This window comes from Manacus vitellinus, unplaced genomic scaffold (genome assembly GCF_001715985.3).
Source record: "Manacus vitellinus isolate BGI_N305 unplaced genomic scaffold, ASM171598v3 scaffold_5_pilon, whole genome shotgun sequence".
Lineage (NCBI taxonomy): Eukaryota > Metazoa > Chordata > Aves > Passeriformes > Pipridae > Manacus > Manacus vitellinus.
In genome coordinates this window covers 7289929-7315124 of record NW_021940682.1, presented here as the reverse complement: position 1 = coordinate 7315124, position 25196 = coordinate 7289929, and the positions used below count along the sequence as shown (strand labels likewise).

Here is a 25196-nt window from a genome sequence, read left to right as displayed (position 1 = left end):
ATTAAGTTTCTCTGGTCTATATAGTTTCTCAACAGGCGTTATTTGCCTGAAGCAGAATACTCTGTCAAGAAGAAGACAGAAGAGCCCAAATCTTGGGAAGCTGAGTGTGCTAGAAAGCAAGAACCTCCAAAGTCCTGGGAAATGCTTGTTGATACTGAAGAGAAGGAACAGAAGCAAAATCAAGAGGCCTTAAAGCCTTGGGAAGCTCGTGTTAGACAGCAAGAACTAAAAAGACCAGATTCTCCAAAGCCTTGGGAAGCTCGTGTTAAAGAGGAGGAACAGAAGTGTGAGTCTGCAAAGCCCTGGGAGACCCATGTTGAGGAGGAAAAACAGAAGAAGCAAGAAACACCAAAGGCCTGGGTAGCACGTGGCCGAGAGGAGCAGGAGTCTCCCAAACCCTGGGTAGCAAAGGTTAGGGAAGAGCAGGACCAGAAGAAACAGGCATCACCTAAGCCATGGGTAACAAAAGTTAGGGAAGAGCAGGAACAGAAAAAGCAAGAGTCCCCAAAACCTTGGGTAACCAAAGTTAAGGAAGAACCAGAAGAAAAGCGGGAATCTCCAAAACCTTGGGTAACCCAAACTAGGGAGCAACCAGAACAAAAGAAGCCAGAGCCTGTGAAAACATGGGAAATGCCTGTTAGGGAAGAGCCAGAGCAAAAGAAGCAGGAGCCTGTGAAGGCTTGGGCTGCACATTTTAGGGAGGAGCCAGAACAAAAGAAGCAGGAGACTCAAGAGGCTTGGGAAAAAGCTGGCAGGCAGCAGCAAGTGTCACCACCACAGTTACAGAACGCTCCGAAGTCCTGGGGAGCTGCAAGTATTGGGCCAAAGGAGCAGATGGGGCCAAAGAAGTTTGATATGGAACCCAAAGAAGTGAGTTGGCATATGTAGTATTACCTGTCCTAAGCTTTTGACACTAGTGTATTGGAATAAAGCTACCTATTAGCAGAGCGTTTATAAGGTGCATTTTGTAGGCCTGTACTTAAACTCCCTTTTCATTCTTTCTTGGGGGTGAATAATTCTGGCAGTTAAAATTTATACTTGAATAGCAAGATGGTCTACTTTGGTTTTTATATCAACACAGTGTTTGAGCCTTGAATAAGTGCTTTATGCACAAGACAGAAGAATTAACTTGGTTCATCTGTAGCTGTTGGCTCTGTCCACTGTTAGCAGTACAAAGCAGGTATGACTCATCCAGGGATCAAATACTTTGTGGCTGCATGCAAATAGCACTTCAGTAATTTTTAGACTTTTGATTAAAGTAGCTGCTGATTCAAGAGAGATCTAATGTCTAGATCAAGCAATACCAACTGTACAGGGGCTTAAATATGTATTTCCAGATGAATGCATGAATCATACTGCTGTCCTGGGGAGTCTAACAATAGCACAGCTTTAGAATGTATAATGAAGCCATTGCACGGCTTTCAGCTGAGGAGGCTGGTCACATTACCTTCCTTCTCACATGTGCTTGGGTAGCAACAATTCTGACAACTGTAAAAATGGATAACTCTGCTTTATCTGCCATCTTATGTTATTAAGAGAAGTGTTAATTTAAAGTTAGCCTTCAGGAATACAATATAGGGACTTGAGCAATTCTCTGTATACAATGTTGTCAGCACTACTACCTTTGTGCAAGAAAGCAGGAATCACAATTATTACATTCTGTAATAATCACAGCAAATGATTAAGTTTATATCTTGTCAGTAAACTTGGCATAACTGAAAAAATGGATGTTCTTGTGCCTAGAGGCGAGACCGCAAAGCGAAGGTTGAACACGAGATCAAGAGAGTATGTAACATGCAGCACTGGGTAACCAAATGGGATTGAGGTGTTTCACTTTGATTCATCTTTACACTGAAGCTGAGTGGAATCTTGTGTCCACTGGTGGTGGTGGTTCTGGCAGAAAACCTGGTTGTCTCCCTAAGTAACTCTGAGCACTAATAGGTGTGGTGCACCCAACTACGCACAGTATTACTGTAACTGAAACTAAGTATTGGAGTAGTCTCAAGCACTTTAAGAGGCCTTGGGATTTCTGGTGGCAGATTACTTTAAAGCTTAAATGCAAGAGATGAGGCTGTTATTTTTATATGGGGTGGGTAGATGGATGGCTCAAGTGGTCGACAAAACTTTGCTGCAGTGAGTAAAAAGGAGGGTCTCCAGTCAGTTGGAGAAACTTGTAGACTGCCTAGGAATCTTCCACTGGCAAAGTTAAACTAAATGTTGGAATGTGAGGTCGCTTAAGGTGGATTGCTGAATTAAGTAAAAGCATAATTTAAAGTATTCAAACTTTGATTTACTTAGTCCATAGAGAAACACCTGCTGGCTTTATTTTTGCTTAGTAGCTGTTGAGAAATCCTCATATCAAAAGTATATTGAACGAGTAGGAAATATACATAACTAGTCTTCACAACCAGTTTTTAAAAAAATGAAGATATCTTTGGCTTGAAGTGCATATAAAGAACAATTAAAATGATATTAAGCTTTTCAGACAAGTTTCTCTTATCTTTGTTTATGTAAAGAGGCAATGCAGTGCTATAGCTGGATCTGTTTAACTCCCAGAGTGACTGTATAAATGACTTTGTGCAAAGATGTAGGCATGGCAGATAAAAAGCCTGTGTCAGTGCTTCTGCCCTCTGAGTGAAACTAACCTTTCTTTGCTCTGAAATAACTGTAAGAGCTCTGAGGTCTTTTAAAAGACTATGTTTTGAGATCTTAATATACGTTTATTTAACTAAATGTACCATAAGGTGCAATGCCTGAGACCGCAGAGCGAGCTGATATGCAGGCCTCTTAAACTGCTTAAACATCTGTGCAATCTGTGGACCAGCAAACTTGTTTAGAGCTGAGTTTGTGGCCTGCTATGAGAAAGCAAAACAGTTTGGCTTGTGCTGTCATCCAGTTCCATTTAATTTATACCTGCTGTGAATACTGCCCTGAGTAGAAAGCAAATGTTAATTGTGTATCTACATGGTACAGCTGTGATTACAGCTTAGGTATCACCATTCCACCTCATTTAGTACTCCACAGCTAACAGGAGTACCTAGTATGTTGGCACTCTGACTAATAAAATTCCAGTGTTGTTGGTGTGCCTTTACATTGGTTTATTTGCAATCGTTAACAGGTCCAAAACAAAATCCTGGGTATTTCAATTCCACTTTTATTTAGTTCTTTGGACGTATGTCAAGACAGGTTTTGCCAAATGTATAAGTAGTGTTAAAGTTAGTTTTTACAAACATTGTTATGACAAATTACACCCTGAACTTACAAGTACTGTGTTACTCTATTGGTTCAAGCAACATTCAGGTTCACGTTAAGTGATCTTGGCATTTACAAGCTTGATGTGAGCTGGAACAATAGGTTACTAAACTAAGAATCTGCTACCAGCTTGTAATGACTTCCAGAAACAGCATCTAATTGTAGGGGAGAAAGAAAACTTGGTTTAAAGCCATCTTAGGAATGTTAAGTACTTACTCTTCTTCAAAGCATCTCTTTTTATAAAAGGCAAAAAAACTTGAAGTACTTTAACTTCCTGATACCTTCTCATAAATGATCTTGTGTTGCACTAAATATCATAGTTTTGAACACCTAGGAACTAGCAAAGCAGCAAATCAATATGAGGTAACTTCACTACAGCTGCTTCTGGCTGGTGTATTTTAATAACTGTAGGAACTAGAAAATAATTTCTATGCAACAGAAAGTCTGTGTTTCAGCCCTGGCTTAAAGCCTTAATGTCATGTATGTAACCCTGTATGCTTGTGCTTCTTATTGAAGTAAAGAATGCTACCAACATAAGGGAGAGTATGAGCTGTGGAAGGAGAGAAAAACTAACAAATTGTAAAAGCACACAGGAATTTTATCATCTTTGGAAGCAAAAGTAACACACTGCAGTCTCTTCTGTTTCCATGCTCTTGAGGCAGTTTAAATTCTTTTGTGTTTAATGTACAAGTCTCACTTATGCAGCTAGTGGACTGTCTTAAGAGCTTGAGACACTGCCAGACTTGACCTGGCTAGGTGACTTAAAAGTGGAAGGCTTCTGTTACCCATTTTCAAACATACAGAACCAGTTTGGTAGTGTACTTGTGTCTTAGTATAAACAGGAGTGAGGAGGAAGAGGGTAACAGAAGTATTAATCAGTTTAATGGATATAATGGTTTTACAATATATAGTGGATTTACTAAGACAGTGAGTACTGTAGAATTTAGTCTGCTTGTAAATGAGGGCTAATAGAGTGATGGACAAAGATTCAGATTCCTAGTAACTTCATAACTTTCTGAGATTAACTCTATTCAGCTGTATCTTTTGTCCTGCACTTAGGTGCTTAATACCTTCAGTTACTGTTCAGTATTGGAAACTATACAGCAATATAAACCTGTGTAGTCAGTAGTTGAAGTAGTGCTTGTGCATCAGAATTTCTAATTAAGATAGTTGTACAAAGGTGTACCCATCTAGTTTTAGAATAAAGTAAAACTTCTCAGAGCTCAACAAGTAGCTGTCATGTGGGTCACAGATATTAGAAATGGAGTCCTTCAGAGTTAATCATGTGCTGCAAGCTTCTTCCCTGTTCACAGTATGGAAACTTAGGCAAATGTGAGTGATTAGTTTCAGGTAACTGTTGAAGAAGAAATGCAAGGGTGTTTTTGGGATTACCCTAAAGCTGGACAAAGAGCACTTAATCAGTTTGTTTTGATTTTAGTGTGACAGGTATGACACATACCCTTCTGCCATACAGTCTTCCAATGTTTTCATGCATGTACTCAACACACTGCTAATACAGTATATTGAAGTAGTAACCTCCTATTAGAAAGACAAGTCTTTGTACTGTAAGAAAGCAAAGGCTTTCACATGTTCCTGTGTATCTTAATGTTTGGACCAGTTGAAATAATGCAATTAAATGTTTTCAGATTTGCCTCTCTCTAGAGGCAAAGACAAACATAAGAGGCATAGACAAACATAAGAGCATCAAAGCTTTAGAGAGCCACAAAAAATTATGGATTTAAAATACTTATAACAAACCTAACTCTTCTCCAAGTTGCTTTCAAAAGATGTTAAACTATCTAGACAATGTAATATTATTGTCACTCTGTAAATACCAGGACTTCTGCTACTTAAGGAGCTTACTATTATGATTCTGCTACCTTAGACTTACCTGTTCTTTGACAAAATATTTCCCTCTTTAAAAGTGAAGTGACAACCAGTTGGGATGAACTGTTAAGGGACCATGTGAAAATATCAAGGAGTAAAAAGAGAAGCAGAAGTCCATATTTAGCTACAAAGTTAGGCTCTCATGGGGGAGTACAGGTGTATTTATGCCAAACTTTGAAATGTTTAATTAATAGTTTCTACAGGAGCTGGTACATTCAGAGTATTTGGTTGTTACGGTTAAAACAAAATGTTTCCACTGAATTACCAGCTTGCAATGTATTTCTTAGGTGCAGTTTCTTCAGAATGTCTGGAAATACCATGTTAATGAAGATCTGTACTTAGTGGTATGGGCTCTACCGGGAGGAAGTATGTTCTAAACCTTGAGTGATGCAGCTTTGATTTTTAAGTTTGTTCTGGCCTTCAACTTAAATATGTGAGTTTACTTAGATGGAAGTGCCTAATTTTGCAACAGATGCAGGCAACTTCTCATCTTCTTCACATTTGATGATAAGAAACCAAATGAAGTGAATTAACCTAGTGAAAGGTGCCCCTGCCCATGGCAGGGGGCTTGGAACTAGATATTCTTAAAGGTCTCTTCCAACCCAAACCATTCTATGAAATCTGTGGCTTAACCAGCTGTAGCAACAGGAAGCTGATTTTTTTTTCTATTACTAAAGTGAAAGCTTGATTCAGGAAATATCAATAACAGCACAGAATTCCTTGTCTTCCAGTGTCTGACACCTGTAGGTTACTCTGGAAGTATGTTGGACAAGGCAACTTACCTTGCTTCCAGCATTAGATTTAATACAATTTCTCCTTATTAGGTGCCTAAACCTGTACATCAGCCAGCTGCAGAGTTTTGCTCTACTTCAACTCTTCCAAAAGATCCAGTACTGAGAAGGGAGAAACTTCAGGATCTGATGACTCAGATACAAGGGACTTACAACTTCATGCAAGTATGTTTTTCTCTGCTGTTGTAGCACAAAGCTCCAATAACCCTACCAAGGGCTAGGGAAAACAGTGCTGACAAAGTGTGTTGGCACTGAATGAATGAATTTAGTGCTAATTAGCCAACAGCAGCTTGTCAAGTGAGAATGTTTCATTTGTATCTAGAGTTTAATTTTTTCCCTACCAACTGGTGATCTTTTTTCGAAAGGAGTCCATTCTGGATTTTGATAAAGCTTCACCAAGTGCCATTGGTTCATCCCAACCTCCTTCAGTTACTCCAGCAAGTAGTCCTGTAGGTAGGTGATACTATAAGTGTAAATGGTATGTAAAATTCTGTAAGCACTAACAGGGTTTGCTTGGGCTGTAGATCAGTAAGCCAGGTCAAGGCAGCTTGTCTAACTATAAAGAATAGGCCATGCTAAGGAACTGTTTGGGTGGGTCTTGGGTTGTAAAACTTAATTACCCAGTTTATTTTTTCTTATCTGTAAAATGGGTATCTCATTTGTGGTAAAAATGTATTTATCATTGAATACCTGACCTCTTTTATCAAAAACACTGAAGTTTTCAATTGGCTGTAGGTTATTGATAGCAGGTTAAATGTTTGCAGTGCACATGCTAAAAACAGTGTGCATTTTCATACGTGAAATGCTTGGAAGAAATAGAACTCCACACTGAACCTGTACGTAGTGTTTAAATTTAAAAGTAAATGCTGCTTAATGCATTCTTTTTTTTACAGCTTCAAAAGAACAGAAACTGCCAAGTCAGAGTGATTTTCTTCAACAACCCCTTCAAGTAAGTTGAAGTTAGGACTCTCCCAAAGAGGCAGATAGAGGTTATTTACTAGTATAGACTTATATTTTAATTACTTTTTCTTATAAATTGTTTTGTAACAAATTTCATATCACATAGTATCTTGCAAGTCTGAGATCACTCAAATGCTGCCAAAGTTGGCTGCTCTTCTGCTTGAAAAGCAGCAAGAGATGCTTGAAATTTCTTGAAGCTGTAAAGTATGTTGAAGACATGCTGAAATAGTTTGAATATTTAACTCATAGATTCAGGTCATAGCTAAAAGTTGTGTGCAGAAGAACATTGTTTCTTTCCTAGATAGTCCATGTTTTTATCTTTCAGACCCTCACATGTGCCAAAGATAGTGTCTCAAGCTTTGGTAGCCACAGTAAAGTGAACTTTAAATTCACTTACCCTGCTTTCATGTCTTGCTGCTTTGGCTTTTAAATAGGCTTCCTTTCCACTAACAGAATTTCCTGAAAAACTGACTAACTAGTCAAAGCACTTCAGTTCCTGCCTTATTCTGTGGTTTCCTTGGAAATGCCCAGAGTGTGAGTTCTAGTGAAACCAAACATTTAAATTAATTTTTTTCAAAACCTTGTCTCCGTTTTCTCTCCTTGCAAGGCTGCTGCTTCATCCATGGCACTGCACAGTTCAAATACTTCCCTGGCATCTGCTGATCACACTCTTTCTGGCTCTGAAACTGAAGACTTGGTAACACCACAGACACCACAGGTAACATACCCTGGGGTTCACTGGCATTTAGAAATCTGTGTGATAGCCAGCCCTAACAGAAAGCTGTGCTGGGACCCTCCTGAATAGCTGTACTTAAACAACATACAGGGGCAGAATGCTGGTAACACCAGTAGTATAGCCCACAATCTGGAATACTTAAAGAAGGTTGGAAAAGTCTTCCTAGTATTGCATGAATGCAAAGTGAACAGTCTGCTCCTTGAAACATAAAGGGTGTGGAATGAAAAATGCACACTAGAAAGTGTGATGAATGTTCTTGTGGGAACATGTGAGCAGCATAAATGTTTCCTTTGGTTACAGTGTAGAATATTCCCTCTGATGATGACAAAGAGGTTGCATAAATTGGGATGGATATTGTCATGAAATAGAAGACCGGTGTGAAAGCTGAAGACTGAGATGTTCTCTCAAGCTTCTTTCAAGAAATACTCGGAATTGGAGTCTTTGGTGTTCAGCCATGACCTCAAACCTTGCTTTCTTAACTGTATTTATGTGCAGTTAAGTCTTCAAATAGCATTCAAATATTGCTTAGAGCTGAAAAGCGTTTCAATTTATGCAGATCACTGTCTTAAAAATCTCTTGTGAAGTGTGTTGCTGTGTTGAGAATAATATGCTTGACAGGGGTATTATAGTTTCTTCCAAACTTTGGAATTAGGGTTGCTTACACCCAGCATATCTCTAGTCCCTTTGGTTTGAAGTCTAGTATGTCTTTTTTTCAGTTCTGCTTCTCATGGGAAGCAATGGGTAAGTTTTGTTTGGTCCCAGAACAACCAGGGAATACACTCCATGGTGAGAGTGCTCTCTCCTGGTGTGCAAGTGCATCCCAGTGCTGTCTGAGGCACCTGTGATGTGTGTACATGGTGAGCACAGGATTGGTAGTCATTAGCCTTAGGCTCTGCATTTAAGTATTAAGCAACTCCTAAACTTAGCATTACAAGTGTGAGCTAACTATAGAACATGAAGGCTTTGCAAAAGCAAACCAAAGCTTGACTCTGAAGCTTTGTTCAGTAGAGCTCACTAGAAGCTTAACATAAGACATGTCTTTCCATATAATTCAATGAGACAGGTGTGTGTCACAGACTTCACTGTAAGTAACTGCTTGAAGCAATCTACAGTTCTTAAAATTATCTGAGTTTGTTCAACCAGTTGCGTAAGCAGGTTAATTTAAGTCTGAATCTCTAAAGCCAATTACTTGAAGCTTTTGGTTAAGATGACTATTTAGTACTTTGGCTTTGGACTTAATGTCTGTCCTGGTCTTTCAAAATCCATTTGTTTCAGCTTATGCACTGGTGTTTCATAGCTCTACCAGAACTCTTTAGTACTACTTGTAACAGCAGGTTTCTTCTAGGCACCAACATCCCTTTCTCAAGAGGCTGAGAAATACACTTCCCAACCATTGTATCAGACAAGTTCACGTATTTCTGAGCCACTGATACCTAAAAAGATTGAAATTGCCCAGGTGAGCAATCACAAATACAGGTAAAGTAAACCTATTAGTTGCTGAAATGTAAGGCTCTGGACAGGTTCCTTTTGACTTCTGATTCCTGTAAATATTTGTATTCTAAATCAACACTTGACTTTGCCATGGGCACAGATGAGATCTAATGCTGGTTAATACTTTGTCTGGACAACTCAGCATTGTTTCTAATCTGAAACATGATTAAGTGGGGAAGGGGGGAAAAATCAACCCCCCTAAACTTTCTAAGTTCCTCCAGAAAAGAGTAGCCACTCTTAATATCAACCAGAGAATTATCTTTCAGTAAATGGAACAGAAAGCATTCAGTGTTTCCTTACTGGTGGGAAAAATACCTAATGTCTCTTTATTGTGAAATTATTGCAATGAATGGTATGTATAGTAGCTCATAGGCACATTTCACTTAATCAGCAGAGACTGCAATAGAAGTACTGTTTGCTGAGGATGCACAGCAAGATTTGAAATTGTAAGCAAAAGCTATTTTGTAGCTCTACTATGTCCAAATGTCATCCTGTAGAAACTGCTGACTTCTGTCAGTCTAGGCTTTAGAACAAATTAACTGCTTCTGTTACTGCCTGATAATTATCAAGTGACCTTTCATTACATTTGTTCTTCCCCCAGGCAACTATTCCCCTCCCAAGTGAGCCACAGTCACCATTGCCTACTTCAAGCGCCCCCATGTCATCGGTACCACCAGCGCAAAGCTTTCAGTCTCCTCCTGCAAGCAGCAGTTCTGTCACAATAACAGCAGCTCCCTTTCAGGCTATGCAGACTGTAAGTACACAGCTTGAGGCCACTCAAAAATAATTGACAATAATGTTAGTAACTTGAGACTAATGCTGAGGAGCTGGCTCTTCTTGGTATGGTGCAGAACTTGATAGATCATTCTGTTTTAACATTGAAAACCTGGGTTAGAGCTCTGCTTCTCCAGTGCTTTCAGAACTCAAAACAGATCGTCTAAGAACAGAGATCGTAGTTTTGCTCTGTATAGTCCCAAAATCTAATACTGGGATATGTTAGTAGCCTCAAGGAACTAAGAGGGAGAAGTCAGGCCTGGAATGAACAGATTTATAGCTGTGCCCCAAGGTAAGGTTGATTGTACTTACTGTTCTTAGGAATAGATTTCGAATAAAGACTACACGAGAGAGAGAACTGTGAAGTACATAGCTGTTAGGACAAAAAGCTTTCTGAAGCCTGAACTTATCTTGCTGCTTTTTAAACAGTTTCCTTCAGTGGAGTAAAACTCAGTCCACTGGAATCATAGAAAATGTGTCCTTGATGGAGACTGGTGTTGCTCACTATCCTATCTTGTTAACAAGTAGTTGTGTTAACAATATACATGTGTAGGAAATAGATCCCACACAGTCTGAGTTGTTTATTGCAAATAGAGAACACTAGTAATGGTGTATGGCCTGAAAAAAATACTATCTAATATTGCTACTTCTGGTAATCTGCAGTGCAGGCTTAGAGGGGTTCACAGGAAGTCTCTCCATTTAGTTGTTAGTGTTGCCTTCTCTGTACTTAGTCTTATTTACTCCTCTGATACCTTCTTCAGAAGATGTTAACCCTTCATTTAATGGTCTTACTCAAAAGAAAGCTTAGAAAGAAGCCATTCTGATTCTCCAGAGGTGTTTTCTGTTTCAACAAATGTGCCTGTGCAGTTCCACAACTTGTTGGACAGTATCTTCTTGTATTGAGACATGTTGTAGGGTTTGGTAGAATACAGTAGCTAATAACTGCTCAAAGCACAGGAATTAATAACTAAAACTTCAGTGACATCCTGATGTGGTCTATGGTAAAATCACTGCATTGACTTTTTCTGCTTGGTGTTCTGTATGTGTAGAAGAGTTTCAAGCAGAACCTACCTCAGAGGTGCAGAATTTTGATACACATTACAAATAGGGCAAGTGGTAGGGAGATGGTGCTTTCTGAGCTGGATCTATTTAAATTATGCTGACGGGATAGGTGGTGATTTTTCCTGAAAGTGGAGAAATAGTAGTGTGCTATGATCAAGAATCTAGAGTCTTTTGGGGACCCAGTCTATAAGATAAGCATCTGTCATGGTATAAATATGGAATGTTGGTCTCAGTCATTCTGATTGTCTGTGTTCGGAGTACTTTGATCATAATAGTACCACTGAAAGTTCACTTGAACTAATGCCATGTTTTCAGATATGTTAAATGTTCAAGATTTCTCTTGGGATTTTTGGGTAAGCCTAGCAAACATCTGTCACTAAATTGCAAGGCTGTTCATTCCTCTTGTAGTGGTAGCAGCCTTTAACTTTCCAGTGCAGGGTTTTCTTGTTCCCTACATTGCTTAGATTCTCTTTGCTGCCAGGAAAACACAGCCACTGGATTTGAGTAGAGAGTCAGGAGTCAGACAGTTCCTTGCCAGATAGTGGTATCAGTGACAGTAATGCAAGTATCTGATTATGTCCTCAGCTGTCTGAACAATAAGCACAATGGCATCAATAGGAAGCTTAAAGGCAGACCTGACCTGTAGCCCTAATCCTATATTCAAATTCCACCTGTAACTTTCACTGTAGGAAAAAGTAGACCACTTGCTAAAAATACTTCAGGATGTGGGTGTTGACAGCCTGACTGCACAGCATCTTCAAATCTCTTTTAGAAAGTGGACTGCTTTGGATCATTCTTTTTTTACCAGAGGAAATATCAAAAATTAAAAAAGAAATCAACAGAGCCTGTTTCATTTTACAGTGGTTCAAAATTTATGCTCAGCACTTCAGTATCATGAGGAGTTTTTGTGCTGACTCCCTCTTAGAGACAAGACTTAGTTTCTTGACCCTAGAAGTGTGTTCATTTCCTGCTTTAATTATAGAGGCTTCTGAAAATGAAAAGAATTGTCAAGCTGTGAAGCTGTTCTCTGCATCTAGCTGTAGTTTTACCCTGGTCTGTCTTCGAAGAGTTTATAGTCTTGGGAAATGGTCAGATACACCTCTAGACCTGGTATCAGTACTGCTGATGGTTCTTTTTGTGAAATTTAGACCCTTTTTACTTAAAATAGATTTTTTTTTTTCCTATTTGATGTTGATAGTAGTTGTATTTTTGGCAGCATCATTTCTGGTAATTTTGTATTACTGGTTATAAAGCAATACAGTCACTGGAGTGAGTGAACTCTGGTTGATTAGATTAAACTATCGGTAATATCTGCTCACCATGGTACTGCCCAGGCGATAACATTTGACTTACAAGACTGTTATCTAGGTTATGTTTACTCTTGGGAACTTTTTAAATGAGTAGGAGAGTTGAGGCCCAGTTGACTGAAGGGGCAAAGGCTGTTTAGTATGGTGTTTGATTGGAGAGTAGTGTTATATCAGATTCCAAGACATATATGAAGACCCAGATTCTTCTCGAATATATCTCCTCTCACTATAGGCTGTCCCAGCTTCAGGGTGAGCTGTAGGACAGGTGAATGAATTTAACAGGATTTCCCAAAGAAGGAAAATAGCTTATATGGTAACTGTTCAGTTGATTAAGTACTGCAGCTATAGTCAATCAAGCTGTTTATTGGGGAGTAGCTACATAAACAGGTGTGTGTTCCATAAGTTCACTGAGAGGGAAAAGGATGGGTTTATGTACAGTATTTTCGATTATTTCTAAGAAACAGTTGGTGTTCTAGGAAACATATGCTAAAAAGCATATGGATTTGAAACACAGTGTAGCAGGGTGGTGGCACTAGGCAGAGACTTTAGCTGGTAGTGTTAAACACTTGTCTTCAAATATGTTGTAGGTATTTAAAGTGAATGCACCACTGCCTCCACGTAAGGACCAGGAAATTAAAGAGGATTCTTCGTATTCAGCAGGATATAACCAGAGTTTCTCTACAGCAAGTACACAGACTCCTCCTCAATGCCAGTTGCAATCATCTCATGTTGCAGAACAAACCTCTCTTTCACAAGAATCTCTGTCTTCAGGTGAGAACTGCACTTGGGTCTGAAATTCAAGTAGACTTTAAATATCTTCAGTGTATAATAGTCTTTTAATTCATTATCATGTGCTGTGGGTTCTGACAGTGAAATTCTTAACAGATGCTATATAAGGGTTTAACATGAGGTTTACATCAACTCTAATGTAGTCAATGGTATATAAACTTAATTTCAAAACTGCTAGCAGGATGAAAAGCTGGTTCAAACTTGTTTCTCTACTAGATAAATAGACTGTGTCACCTACATGCCTGAATTTCCCAGTAGGTGAGAAATTCAAGTATGTAGTGATACTTGTCAGTCAAACAATCGCTTTCTTGGAATTTAAGCAATGATGAAATCCTCTTATTTGGAACCATTACTTTGGTCTCTTGTAATAGTGCTGTGCTGGGACTTGTTAAATGCTAAGTAAAAAAGTTGGGGTAAGTTTTCAGTCTGACCTGAGGAATACTGAACTTAGTAAGTGGTCTTGAGCTGTTGTATTCAACACAAACCTGACCTGCTTGACATTCAGATAGTGCACCAGGTGGATTTATGTAGCTGACACTAAATTTGACATGGTACTAACCCCTAAATGTCCGAAAGAGGTTTCAGGATGAAAGAAAGCAACAGCCAGGGATCTGTGTTCATAAGAGTATCAAACCAAATGACTCAAGGTCATTTAAAACTGCTGTTTTTCTGCCAGAGTGATTTTTCACATGACTTAGAGTAGAAACAGACTGATAGTGTGTGAAGTCAGTGAGACACATGAAGATTAAGAACTCAAAGAACAATATAAATATAGAAGTCAGGAAAGCGTGTTTAGCTTCAATACTCCTTCTCATCACTGAGAGTACAGGTGATCAGCTTTCTGTACATATTTTGATGGGAATCATAATTTTTTTGATTAGCCTTGTGCAGTGGCTCTGCACAGACCTCTCAAAAGGGTTTATACTGTGGCTCTGGATCAGTTTTAAGCTTCTTGGATCAATTTTAAAACATGGTCCTGTGGAAATACGCTCATGATTGCAAAGTCTGTATCTAAAGCTAACCACTCAACCACTGAGTGAAAAGCATTCTTGAATATGTGTTGCTTGGGGCTGAACTGCCTAATAACATGTGGTAGGAATGTCTGAAGAGACTGAACCCAAATATCTGTTTTCCACAGACTGAGTTTATCTCATCATTCTGAAGGATGTCAATACTGAGGTGACCTAGTTTATCAGATAAACCACTGAGGTCTTGCTAGTAAAACAGTGTTGATTCCAAGTGACAATTCTTAATCAAATGTTACTTGATTTTAGTCTAAATTGGGCTTTTTCATGCTGCTAGCAAGCTTGTTTTCACCTATGCAACTGAATATTGCAGTTGTTGAATGCATTAGAGGCTTACATTGACAGCCTGGGCTCTCAGTGGCTTTAAACAAGAATTACACTCTACAAAACTAAGGAAGGGATCCCCACTTATTTCAAGTAATGGAGGGGCAGAAGAACAGAATATTCAGAGCAGCTTAATCAGTCTCTGAACATCCTAATGCTGCCCTTGCTTCTAGGTGTAGTAACTTATTTCAGTTAGAAAAAGCTTTAAATTCATCTGTGCCTTCTGTTTTAAGCAGTGAACTATCAATCTGATGGAGCTGTTCCTGTTAGCAACGGTAGCCTTGCCTTTTATCCAGCACAGGCTAACGTTATTCCCAGACCCCCTCAGCCTTACCTTAACAGTCGTGGGTCTGTCAGAGGATCTGCTAGAGGTGGAAGGTCACTGGCTAATTCATATCGCTCCCCTGGTGGCTACAAAGGTATGTCTGTATTTGCTACCACCTTAAAATTTGCTGTACTAACGCTGCAATGTGATTTAACACAATGCAGTATTAAATTCAAGCTCTGTATGTGAAACTTCTTAAGACCAGACTTTAAGGGCAATGTGCAAAGAACAGAGTCCTCTTGTAGAATTCAAGGAAGTTCATTCTGACTCGTGGTCCCTGTACTTGAGATTCTCAGGTCAAATGGCAGAACAATTTCATAGCCTTCTTAATTATGAAGATAGAGACTTTCACTAATAGGTTATTAGATTATCTAATTGTATGGACTCTGTATTTCATTTACTGTTCTGAACTTTTTACCCACTTCTATTCTTTCTCTTGGCATCTGTCTTGCTGACAGTCTGGGCAGGCATTTTTCTTCATCGGATGTCACTTGTAGTATTTACAAACCAAGATAGTCTTTGCTTAGCACTGCTGGCTTTAATATTACCAGCAGAAACCAGGATGGGGGACAGGCTCCCAGTAGTGAAGATCCCTTCCAGATTAAAAACAAATTGAAGAGTTATAAGAGGAGGATTATTTGGTCTCTGCAGACCAGTTGCTCTTTTGCTGCAAGCTGAAGTACTACAGAAAGTTTCAGCTGACTTTCAGCAGATACTGACTTAAGGTTGTTGGTAGCTGTGGTCTATTCCACTTTCAAGTGGAAGGGCACTTAGTCTGTGAGAGTTGCTTCAGTTATTGGGCTGAGCCTGCTCATACCTGGTAGGAATGTGTACCAGATGAGTTCTATAGGTCTAATTTAACAGCATTTAAGGGTTTGGTGGTGTCTAATATGAGATTGCTTGCAGTCCTCTTTGGCATTTAAATAATAGCTTAAGCTAATACTTTAAAGTAATGAGTTAATAGCTCAAGAGGCAAATTATTATAGTAGCACCTAAATGTATGACAGTGGTAGTTATATGTAATAGCAAAAGTAAGTATTTCTTAATTCTCCATTAAATCCTGTTTCTGTATCTAGCAAGTTTTCAGCTGTTCTGGGAAATCCCATTAGTATCACAGGCAATTGTTAGAGTCTGTTAATATTTTAAAACATGCAATTTTGATATATCCACAGTGGATAGTTATGAGTAGCTAATGAAATGCATTTATTAAAGGAGTAGTAAGACTGTTCCAAATTCTGAATTTAAGAATAGCTGTTTTAATGCATAGTTTGATATATATAATTGCCAAAAAAGAGCTCTAGTTATATTCTGAACCTGTAGTGTAAACCAAACAATGACTAATATTGAATAATCAATGTTATTTGAACAGGTTTTGATGCTTACAGAGGTTCACCTTCAATAACTAATGGCAACTATGGCCAGCTTCAGTTCCCTGGTAGAGATTATGCTGGAATGCCATATTCTCAGAGGGTAAGTATTGACTTTGTTTCCAGTAGCCTTCCAGTGTAGAGGAGCTAAATCTTCTAATATGATAATTTTTCATAATCTTTACAGGTGAACTATTTCTTACAATCTAGATGTTAGTTTTGTTTCCTAGGCAAAACTCTTTTTTTGGAATGGTAGACAGCAGTTGAATTAAGTCAATTCAGACAGATAACATTTCTGTACAACAGGTTGAATTTTAGTCTGAAAGGAGTCTTTGAAATGCAAACAGATGGTAAATAAGATGTAGTATGAGTCTGTTTTATTACTTTAAAAGTTGGTACACTAAAATGACTTTGTAATGTAAAATAATGAACCCCTAAATGGACTAGCTGAAAATGCAGTTATGCAAAATACCAAATAAGAAGTAAGAAAACAAAGGTTCTTGATGGGAGGAGAGTCTGTGAAGGTCTTCTCTACAGGCTTATGGACTTCTAACAGACTCGAGGTTTGAAGATTCACTGAGTTTGCTCAGTGAACTCAATTGAGTGCATAGTTCAGAAGCTACCTTGCATTAAACAAGCATCAAAATAGCTCTTTAATTTTATACAAGCTGTTATAGAAGTAAATTTTCCATGGTTAAGGCTGTTTTATCTGCACCTTATTTCTAAACTCCATAACTGCCTATTTTAGAGATTAAATTTGTTGTGCAAAAAAAAGCATATTTGCCTCACTTGATGTCAGATTTGCTTACAGCCATCTTCCTAATTCTTCTCTTTTAGGATGTTAATTACCAGCAGTGCTATAAACGAGGTGGGATAACTAGTGGTCCTCGAGCAAATTCAAGAGGTAAGGCTGACATCAGGTTCCCAGTGGTACATAGACGTGCTTGGGTGTAGCAGCTGGGGTCTTATGAATAGTGTGAAAAACAGTACACCATCACCAACATAACAGATTGATCTTAGTATGAATTAACTGAGCTAGGTGGAAGCTTGAGTACTGTTCTTAGACAGCATTGCATAGCAGCAGATTTAATTTCACTGTTCTCAGGCTGGAGTCTTCACGTATCAAAGTTCTGACACAATGGTACCCTACTGAACTGCACAAATAAAATTACTAGGAAAACACACATAGGGTGGTTCTCTGTGTTCAGGGAAGAAGCATTTAGCTTTCCCTTAATTGTGTTTTCTCTTGATTCTGGGTAAGATATCAGATCCCAGACACTTTGGAAGAGAACTTTTTCTATGAAAAATAGTGTGTTTGGTAATACAGGCTTATTCTGTACTTCTGTGGTGCAGTATAAAACCTAAAGAAATAAGTAAGACTAGCTGCTTGAAACCAAGCACAAAATAGCATATATTTTGAGAAGTTGTAAACAAGATTATTTAATCCTACTCTATGGGCTGGAAAAAGCTGGACTTCTAGTGCTACGGGTGAGAAGTGAGATGAACAGTAGCTGTAGGTCACTACTTTAGAGAATAAAGGGAATTTACACCATATCATGGAAGCTGTTTTAGGATGAAGCAGGTCATCTCTCAGTTTGAGGGAGGACTCATAGAATATATATCAGAAGAGAACTAAATGAGATGGTGGTTAATTAACAGTTGACAGAAGTACTCATTAGCATTAAGATGTCATAGCAACTTTCCTTAGTTTCACCGATTATCTTTTAAGATGTTGCTTTCCAGTGGAAATAGCAATGGTTTGCAACTTGAGTGTGATTGTTTTAAATTTCTCAGATCTATTAATGGTTTCATTCTAGACCCTTTTAACTTAGATACTGGAAAAGATTAAACACTTCATTTTGGGAAATGTAGTACAGAAAACTTTAAGCAACTCTAGTTTGTCAGGCTTAAAATATTCTAGCATCATAAGTTAGGACTAGTAAAGATGCAGCTCTAGAAGAATGGTGTTGAGTAACTTGAAGTAAAAATTCAGATCTTGAAGGTGACTAAATGACTACTTGGCTCTAACTTTTGCAATTTTTTTTGGAAATTACATTTTTTTCTCCCCTCAGAAGTTAGCATATGCTTTCTATGCTGATATATGTGAAAAAGTAAAGCTAAAACTATTGCAATCTACTGCCCTCTCATACTTAGGAGTATAAGAAGTAACTGCTCCATAGCTAAGTTATGTCCCATGTTGCTGAATGCAAGTGTGATGAATGTAAACCAGCTTCAAAGCTCTCTTCTCACTGAAGTCTCTTAACTTGCTGTGGCTGAAAGACAAACCTGTCACAAAGCCTGCACACTTGGTGCCTAAGATTACGCCTGCAGGCCTTAGTGTAACTTTGGTTTATGATACTTAACGCTGTGCCAATGATTTTTAACAGCAGGGTGGAGTGACTCCTCTCAGGTGAGCAGTCCAGAACGAGACAATGAAACCTTTAACAGTGGGGACTCTGGGCAGGGAGACTCCCGCAGCATCACCCCTGTGGACATGCCAGTGACGAGCCAAGCTGCCACCATCCTCCCGGTGCACGTCTACCCGCTCCCGCAGCAGATGAGAGTCGCCTTCTCTGCTGCTCGAACATCCAACCTGGCCCCTGGAACTCTAGACCAGCCCATTGTGTTTGACCTGTTGCTGAACAACCTTGGAGAAACTTTTGATATCCAGCTTGGTAGGTTCAACTGTCCGGTGAATGGTACCTACGTCTTCATCTTCCACATGCTGAAACTGGCTGTAAATGTTCCGCTGTACGTGAATCTCATGAAGAACGAAGAGGTCCTCGTGTCAGCGTATGCGAACGACGGGGCTCCTGATCATGAAACAGCAAGTAATCATGCAGTCCTGCAGCTGTTCCAGGGGGATCAGATCTGGCTACGTCTGCACCGGGGAGCCATCTATGGAAGTAGCTGGAAATACTCCACCTTCTCGGGATACCTCCTTTATCAGGACTAAAATCCAGTGCGATGTTTACAAAAGAGCTGCTCCAAACACCTTGGTGGAGGGGGGTGGGACTAGCTTTGCACTTACTACTGACTTTATAGAGGATATGTGGTTCCATTATTGGGGGGAAATGATGGTCCTGTTGTGCAAGGTGAAATCATGGAGTTGGGGTACTGAATCAGCACTAATTTGGCACTTTATCAGTTGTGATGTAGCCTTGCTAATAAAGCTGTGAATGTATATTGTTTGCACTTACCCTAAACTGTATTAATGTCCAGCTTACTACACTATTGATTGCCTCAAGTATGGGCTATTCACAATGCCTTGTTGTGCCTCAATAAAACAAGTTAATATGCATTTTAGTATTAATCTTGCTCGTGGTTTCAATTTTAAAATATATCACTGAGCTTATACCTGATGTGGGAGATACATGAATATTATTGCATAGAACTGATCTTCAAGTTTCAGTAGTTCAGGGTAATCTGTGTTTAACTGGGGTTACTTGTTTATTTAGTTCCTACTTGATGTCCTCATCAAGTGTTCCCTTGATCAAAATGAATTCAAGATTTAATTATATACCTTCTTTCTTTTTAACTGAAAGGCCAAGAAATGAGAAGTGAAATGCTACATACTTAATTAGGACTACTTATTCCATATACATATCCTGTCAAAATCTAACATTGTCATAGCATCAGTCCTTCAGTAGTGGTGCAGTTGAAATTTTTAAACCTCAAAATACTCAGTGAAGGGCTAGCTCACAGTGTTATTCAGTTCCAAGATACTTTAAAGTTAAAATTCACCCTTCTGAAGCATAAATGTGTATTGCTTCTCTCACCCATGAGACTTGAATCAGATTGTAATGCAAGTCATCAGATTGTAATGCAAGTTATCTCCTCATTAGAGAAGGCTGCTGAGGAACTTTGTATTTGAAACCTGCTGCTTGCAATTTAAATCGAACCTGAACACAAGTGCTAGGAAGCATTTCTGAAATTCCTTTCTTGCAGCTATTGGGTGGTTTGACCAGCCTTCAGCACTCCCTTGTGGCCTGAGGATTGAAAAGACATGAGGTATGTCCTTGTCTGAGCTGCAGTGTGTCAAATACTATAAATAATTCTGATGTTTAAAATGGTAATATGAACTAGTAAGAAGGTAGGTCACTGTCTCTTCCTCCTTTGAAAAGCTTCAGTAGATTGTTTTAGCAGTCAGAAGCACTTTATCTGAGTGTACTAAGGTAGCCAGTGCACAAGCCTGACTGGTATATCTAAGGCTGAACTAGAACTATACAAAGTGAAGGCATCTTAGCTATCTGCTTATTTAAATAAAAGTAAACCCCTGAATTTAATAAGTTTCAGACCTGATATAAAGCTGCTGTTTCTAGGTAACTGGTTTCACAACTTCAACTTTAAACATTTTGCCCTTGCTACCATGCAGGTGCCAAAACAAGTCTGGCATGACTTCTGACATAAAGTCACTGACATAAAGATCCTGATTTTGTTCCAAGCTCAGATTTGGTTTTCATACAGATTTTTTAAATGGTGACCATACTTCAGGTCTTAGTTTAATTCCTTTGGCAAATTTTGAGTTGAGATATTTAGGTAGGATAAGCTTTAGGGAATTTAATTTTTAGCACTACAAAAATGTCAAGCCTTAACTATTGTACACTACGCCTGTATTTTGTATTTTTAAACACATTAGTTCTGACTTTAGCCAGTGAAGAGCTCTTATTTCTAGAGCAGTCAAAACAGAGTAAGTGGCAGCTTAGTTAGCACTTTTTCCTCAGAATGTTGAACTCTCCTTGTAAATTGATTGAGAAATATGGTAGGCAGGCAGAAGTGGTAAGGTAACTTTGAGCTTGCAATAGCTTTGCAGCTGTGGCCAGACAGACTTCCATTGCTTTTTTCACAGACCTACAACAAGCTTTTTTTTTTTTTTTTGTTTTAGACATGTGGGGCATTGAGTCACCCTTCTCCCAGGCTGTCTCTGATGGGACTGGTAAATAAGTGAGCCCTATTGTGTGTACAGCAGGGTATCCCTTGCACTTCAAACTGCTTTAACGTCAGTGCACGACTGCATGGTGGACCCACGTTACCATTTGTTTGAGACTAATCTTCTATCTCACTGGTAGTTCTAGCAAAGTTTATCTTACCTAGTGTGTCTTTAAGGTGTCAGAGATAAACATCTTACTTTCAGAACTGGTTGTCCATTTGCATAATATGGATTTTCAAATCCCTAACTAAAAAGAGTACAACCAGAATTGTGTGGATATGATGAATCTAATAACTGTACTATTCCTTGATAGTGAACTTGACTGTAAGTCACAGCTTCTCAAAAACATAAAGCTTTTTAGGCCTTATCAGCCTGAATTAGAATAATCCCTACAGTAGCAGCTACTTTAAAGTAAAATATCTTGTTTTCTCCTGATATGTTTTTATTTAACAAAATACAAAACTTGGACAATTCTCTTCCCTTAGAATAACTAAAAATATGATTAATTTTATGCTATGGGTTATAGTACCCTTTCATCTACAGCTCTTGGTTTTCACTGTTTCTAGTCAGCTGTGAACACAGCCTTTGCCAACCTCTGCTACAAAAAGGAGTATAAGCACAACTGAACAGGTGCTGTCATAAAGAAGAAGCTTTCAGAGCAGAAGCAACTCAAAAGGCTGTTACTGAACCTCAAATGCTAAGGCTGTGTTTAAAAAAAATACTGCAGAAGACCAAAGCACCTTTTTTCTGCACCAATCGCTGGCCAAAGTCCAAGGGCAGAAAACTTGTTATTCTGGTCTCCAAAACATCTAAAAATGTGACATCATGGTTTTCTATGATGATAAACACCTAGGGTATTGATAACTCATCCTTTATGCTTCTAGATGAATACTTTTTGAAATCTTCTCAAAGTATTTCAGAAGATTTCAGTGCATTTACTGACACAGTTTTAGTCTACCTCAGAATGTCCCGACGAATGGCCTAGTTCTTTATTCTGCTTCTGGGCAAATCATTTAATAGGTGAGTTTCACAACTTGAAAATACTTGAGGTAACACTGCATAGACTCCTGTAAATACTGTCTGACAGCACCTTTTTCCTCAGTAATTGTTAAATGGAGTTGCTTGAACTGTTGCATTAGGAAAAATGCCCCAACTGTATAAGAATGATAGTCAGGTCTAATTAAAACATACAAAGGGGCATCATAGTTCTGCTAATTTCTTTCTGCTGTCTTGCTTTGTAAATCAGATACCACCTAAATTCTCTCCAGTTTAGTTCTCTTGTGTGTCCTGCTAAAGATAAACTGTGAGGGTAAGGAATTAACACTATATTTTGATTTGGAATGAGTGAATTTCCATGTTTCCTTCTCCTGAGGCCAGTGAAATATCGGAATTACCCTGAAATGGGTGGTTGTAATGGTTTTGGCTGGGAGAGAGTTAATGTTCAGAGTAACTGGTATGGGGCTCTGTTTTGGATTTGTGACCAAAGCACCGCTGATAACACAGCAATGTTTTGGTTATTGCTGAGCAGTGCTAGCACAGTGTCAAGGCCTTCTCTGCCTCTCATACCACCCCACCAGCAACTGGGCTGTGGGTGCACAAGGAGTTGGGAAGGAATACAACTGGGACAGCTGATCCCAATTAACAGAGAAGATGCCCCAGACTCTATGATGTTGCTCTCAGCAATACAAGCTGGGGGAAGAAGGAGAAGGGGGCATTCAGGTTGCGGTGTCTGACATCTGAAGTCACCATTACACACGATGGAGCCCTGCTTTCCTGGAGATGGTTGAACACCTGTCTGCCCATTGGAAGTGGTAAATGAATTCCTTATTTTCCTTTGCTTGAGCATGGCTTTTGCTTTAGCTCTTGAACTCTTCTTATCTGAACCTACAAGTTTTCTCACTTTTGCCTTTCCAGTTCTCTCCCTCATCCCCCTGCAGGGGCGTGAGCAAGTGGTTGTGTGGGGCTGAGCTGCCTGGTTGTGGGGTTAAACCATAACAGGTTTCCTTCCTAGAGTTTTCAAAGCACTAGGGTACTAGTACTTCTGTGTTGTTGTTTTTTTTTTTTTTCCCAGGCTATGGAAGTGAGGGGACATCACAAATAACCTCCCAGAATTGCCATGGCTGACTGCCTGCAGCTAGGGAAACCTCCATCCTGCAGGCTGCAGTGGTGGTGCAGGGAATGTCACTGCTCTGTTGTACTGGTTCAGTTTATGCACCTTTTCCTCCCTGGCCGCTTTGTTATCTACAGCTGCTCCAATGAAACAGTCAGTGGGGGTGATTGCTTTGGAATTTTAACTCTGATCAAAGGCTTGTATCTGGAGGACTGGAATACATTTAACTGCTGCAGATCATCCTCGCTAATTCTTTATCAAATCTATACATGTCTTTTGAGAAAATTGCTTGAGTCTTGTGGTGGATATGAAAAGTCTGTTGTGTATTATAATAGGAGAGATACAGTACCATAACCAGATAAAAATGAGTTAACTCCAGTTAAGCACTTTTTCACAAGTCCTTGATCAACTTAATTTCGTGCCTTGTCTTCCAACTATAGACAATCCTGTTAAAAATGAAAAAACTTATAAATTTGTATCCGTGGACTGAACATTTCCAGGTGGTGTGGTACTTGAAAAATAATATGGTGAAGTACTAACCTAGCTGGATAGGTATGAACCTCTCAGTTCATACATCTTTTGGACCTTAGATGACTAAGGTTTGAGATGTGGCTGGTATGGAACAAAGGCTTTATGCTTTTATTGTCATTAGTTTACTGCAATGAAGTAAACCCTATATTGAAAACAGAGGATCACTTTTAGCCTGTAGCACATCACACAAAGATCATTTTCTTTCCATGAGTGTCTGCTGTTAACTACAACTTAGAACCAGATGCTGTCGTAGAGGAACTCGGTTGGCATGATAAGGGAGCTGTTGTTCTGTGCCAGCAGAAAGTGTTACACATCGTGTTCAGCCGAGACTCCACACGCATTTCTAAACCACCAAAAGTCAAAAGACTAATTCCAAGTAACCTGCAATATGTAAGGCTTTTCTAGTTTTCCTCCACCTCCCCAAGTTCTTGAACTCAATCAGATTATCTTGATGGTAAGTCTGTCAGGAACTTGGTCTGATTTTTGTTGAAGTCAAACTTGCATTGCTTTAAAAATCTTTGGTTTCAGCAACTGGGTTTCAAAATAAGATTGTTTGTTCTAAATGCTGTATAAAACTCTTGTTATAGTGCACCTGGAATGTTTTGGAGCTTTAAAAAAAAAAATCTTTGCTTTCCCATATCTCAGTACCTCCCTGGTACTATCTTCCTTTTCCCCCCCCTGTACTTGTATGCTGGTACAATTTTGATTTCAATTTTTTGATTTCAGTTTCTTTGTATATCACTTGTCCCTTTCACACTGGGACTTCAATCACCAGCAGTTAGAGAGCTGACAAACAAATCTCAGAATTTTACCTCAGATTCTCTATTTGCAGAGTAGCAAACCAAATTTTAAAAAACCAAATAAATAAACCCCAACCATTCTAATTCAGTTCCAGATCCATAATTTTGAAGTAGGTCAAGCCTAAAGCATGAACAGAATCTTTGCTCTAACAATATGAGTTCTTGCTTCTAAGTAGTTATTTTCATCCTGAAGTTTTTGAAGTTACATAAAAATATCTCAATTAATGACTAAACTTATTTTTAGAATAACATAGCCATTGGTATCTATGGAGGTTCATGTTGTACAGAAAGAAGTACCAGGCATCCAGAAAATCCAGCACACGGGTAGACTACAATGCTTCCAACAATAATTCCACAATTAAATCACTGCTGACATATTACAAAGAAAATAAGCATTGTTGAACTGGAGGTTACTTGATTTGGAGACTTGCTGGCATTGCCTCATTGATGTCTATGAGCACAAAAAGCAGATCTTAAAAGCCAAATCTCAGGTGTAAAATCTCTTCCACTTTTTGTGTAATCAATGTTGTGTGTTAAAAGTGCCGTTTTTACATACAGGTAGTAAGTGCAGTAAAATTCTAAAAACCATTTGAGGAAGATATTAAAACAACCTTTAAGCATGTTTTGTTCTCTATTGATATGTTTTTTGTCACCAGCTCTGCGAGACTGAAGTCCTTCAACAAATAAATTTCATACCTTTTAAGTTCTCTCACCACAGATGAATACACAGAAATG

General features: G+C 38.9%; 1 protein-coding gene across 4 annotated transcripts in view; it reads left to right on the top strand.

The window, feature by feature from the left end:
• CAPRIN2 (caprin family member 2) overlaps window positions 1–19391 on the top strand; it is a 33644-nt gene extending 14253 nt beyond the window's left edge. Inside the window, exons 8-19 of one of the 4 annotated variants that reach the window (XM_018080839.2) lie at window positions 25–870; window positions 5964–6095; window positions 6296–6383; window positions 6824–6879; window positions 7498–7608; window positions 8972–9082; window positions 9719–9871; window positions 12848–13031; window positions 14695–14817; window positions 16093–16193; window positions 16928–16994; window positions 18478–19391. In XM_018080839.2, the coding sequence (XP_017936328.2) occupies window positions 25–870; window positions 5964–6095; window positions 6296–6383; window positions 6824–6879; window positions 7498–7608; window positions 8972–9082; window positions 9719–9871; window positions 12848–13031; window positions 14695–14817; window positions 16093–16193; window positions 16928–16994; window positions 18478–19046 (2541 nt within the window). In that variant the 3' untranslated portion in view covers window positions 19047–19391. Of the gene's footprint in view, window positions 1–24; window positions 871–5963; window positions 6096–6295; window positions 6384–6823; window positions 6880–7497; window positions 7609–8971; window positions 9083–9718; window positions 9872–12847; window positions 13032–14631; window positions 14818–16092; window positions 16194–16927; window positions 16995–18477 lie in introns of all 4 variants that reach the window. The other 3 variants (XM_018080838.2, XM_018080837.2, XM_018080840.2) reach the window with 3 other exon arrangements.
• Window positions 19392–25196: the final 5805 nt, after the last annotated feature.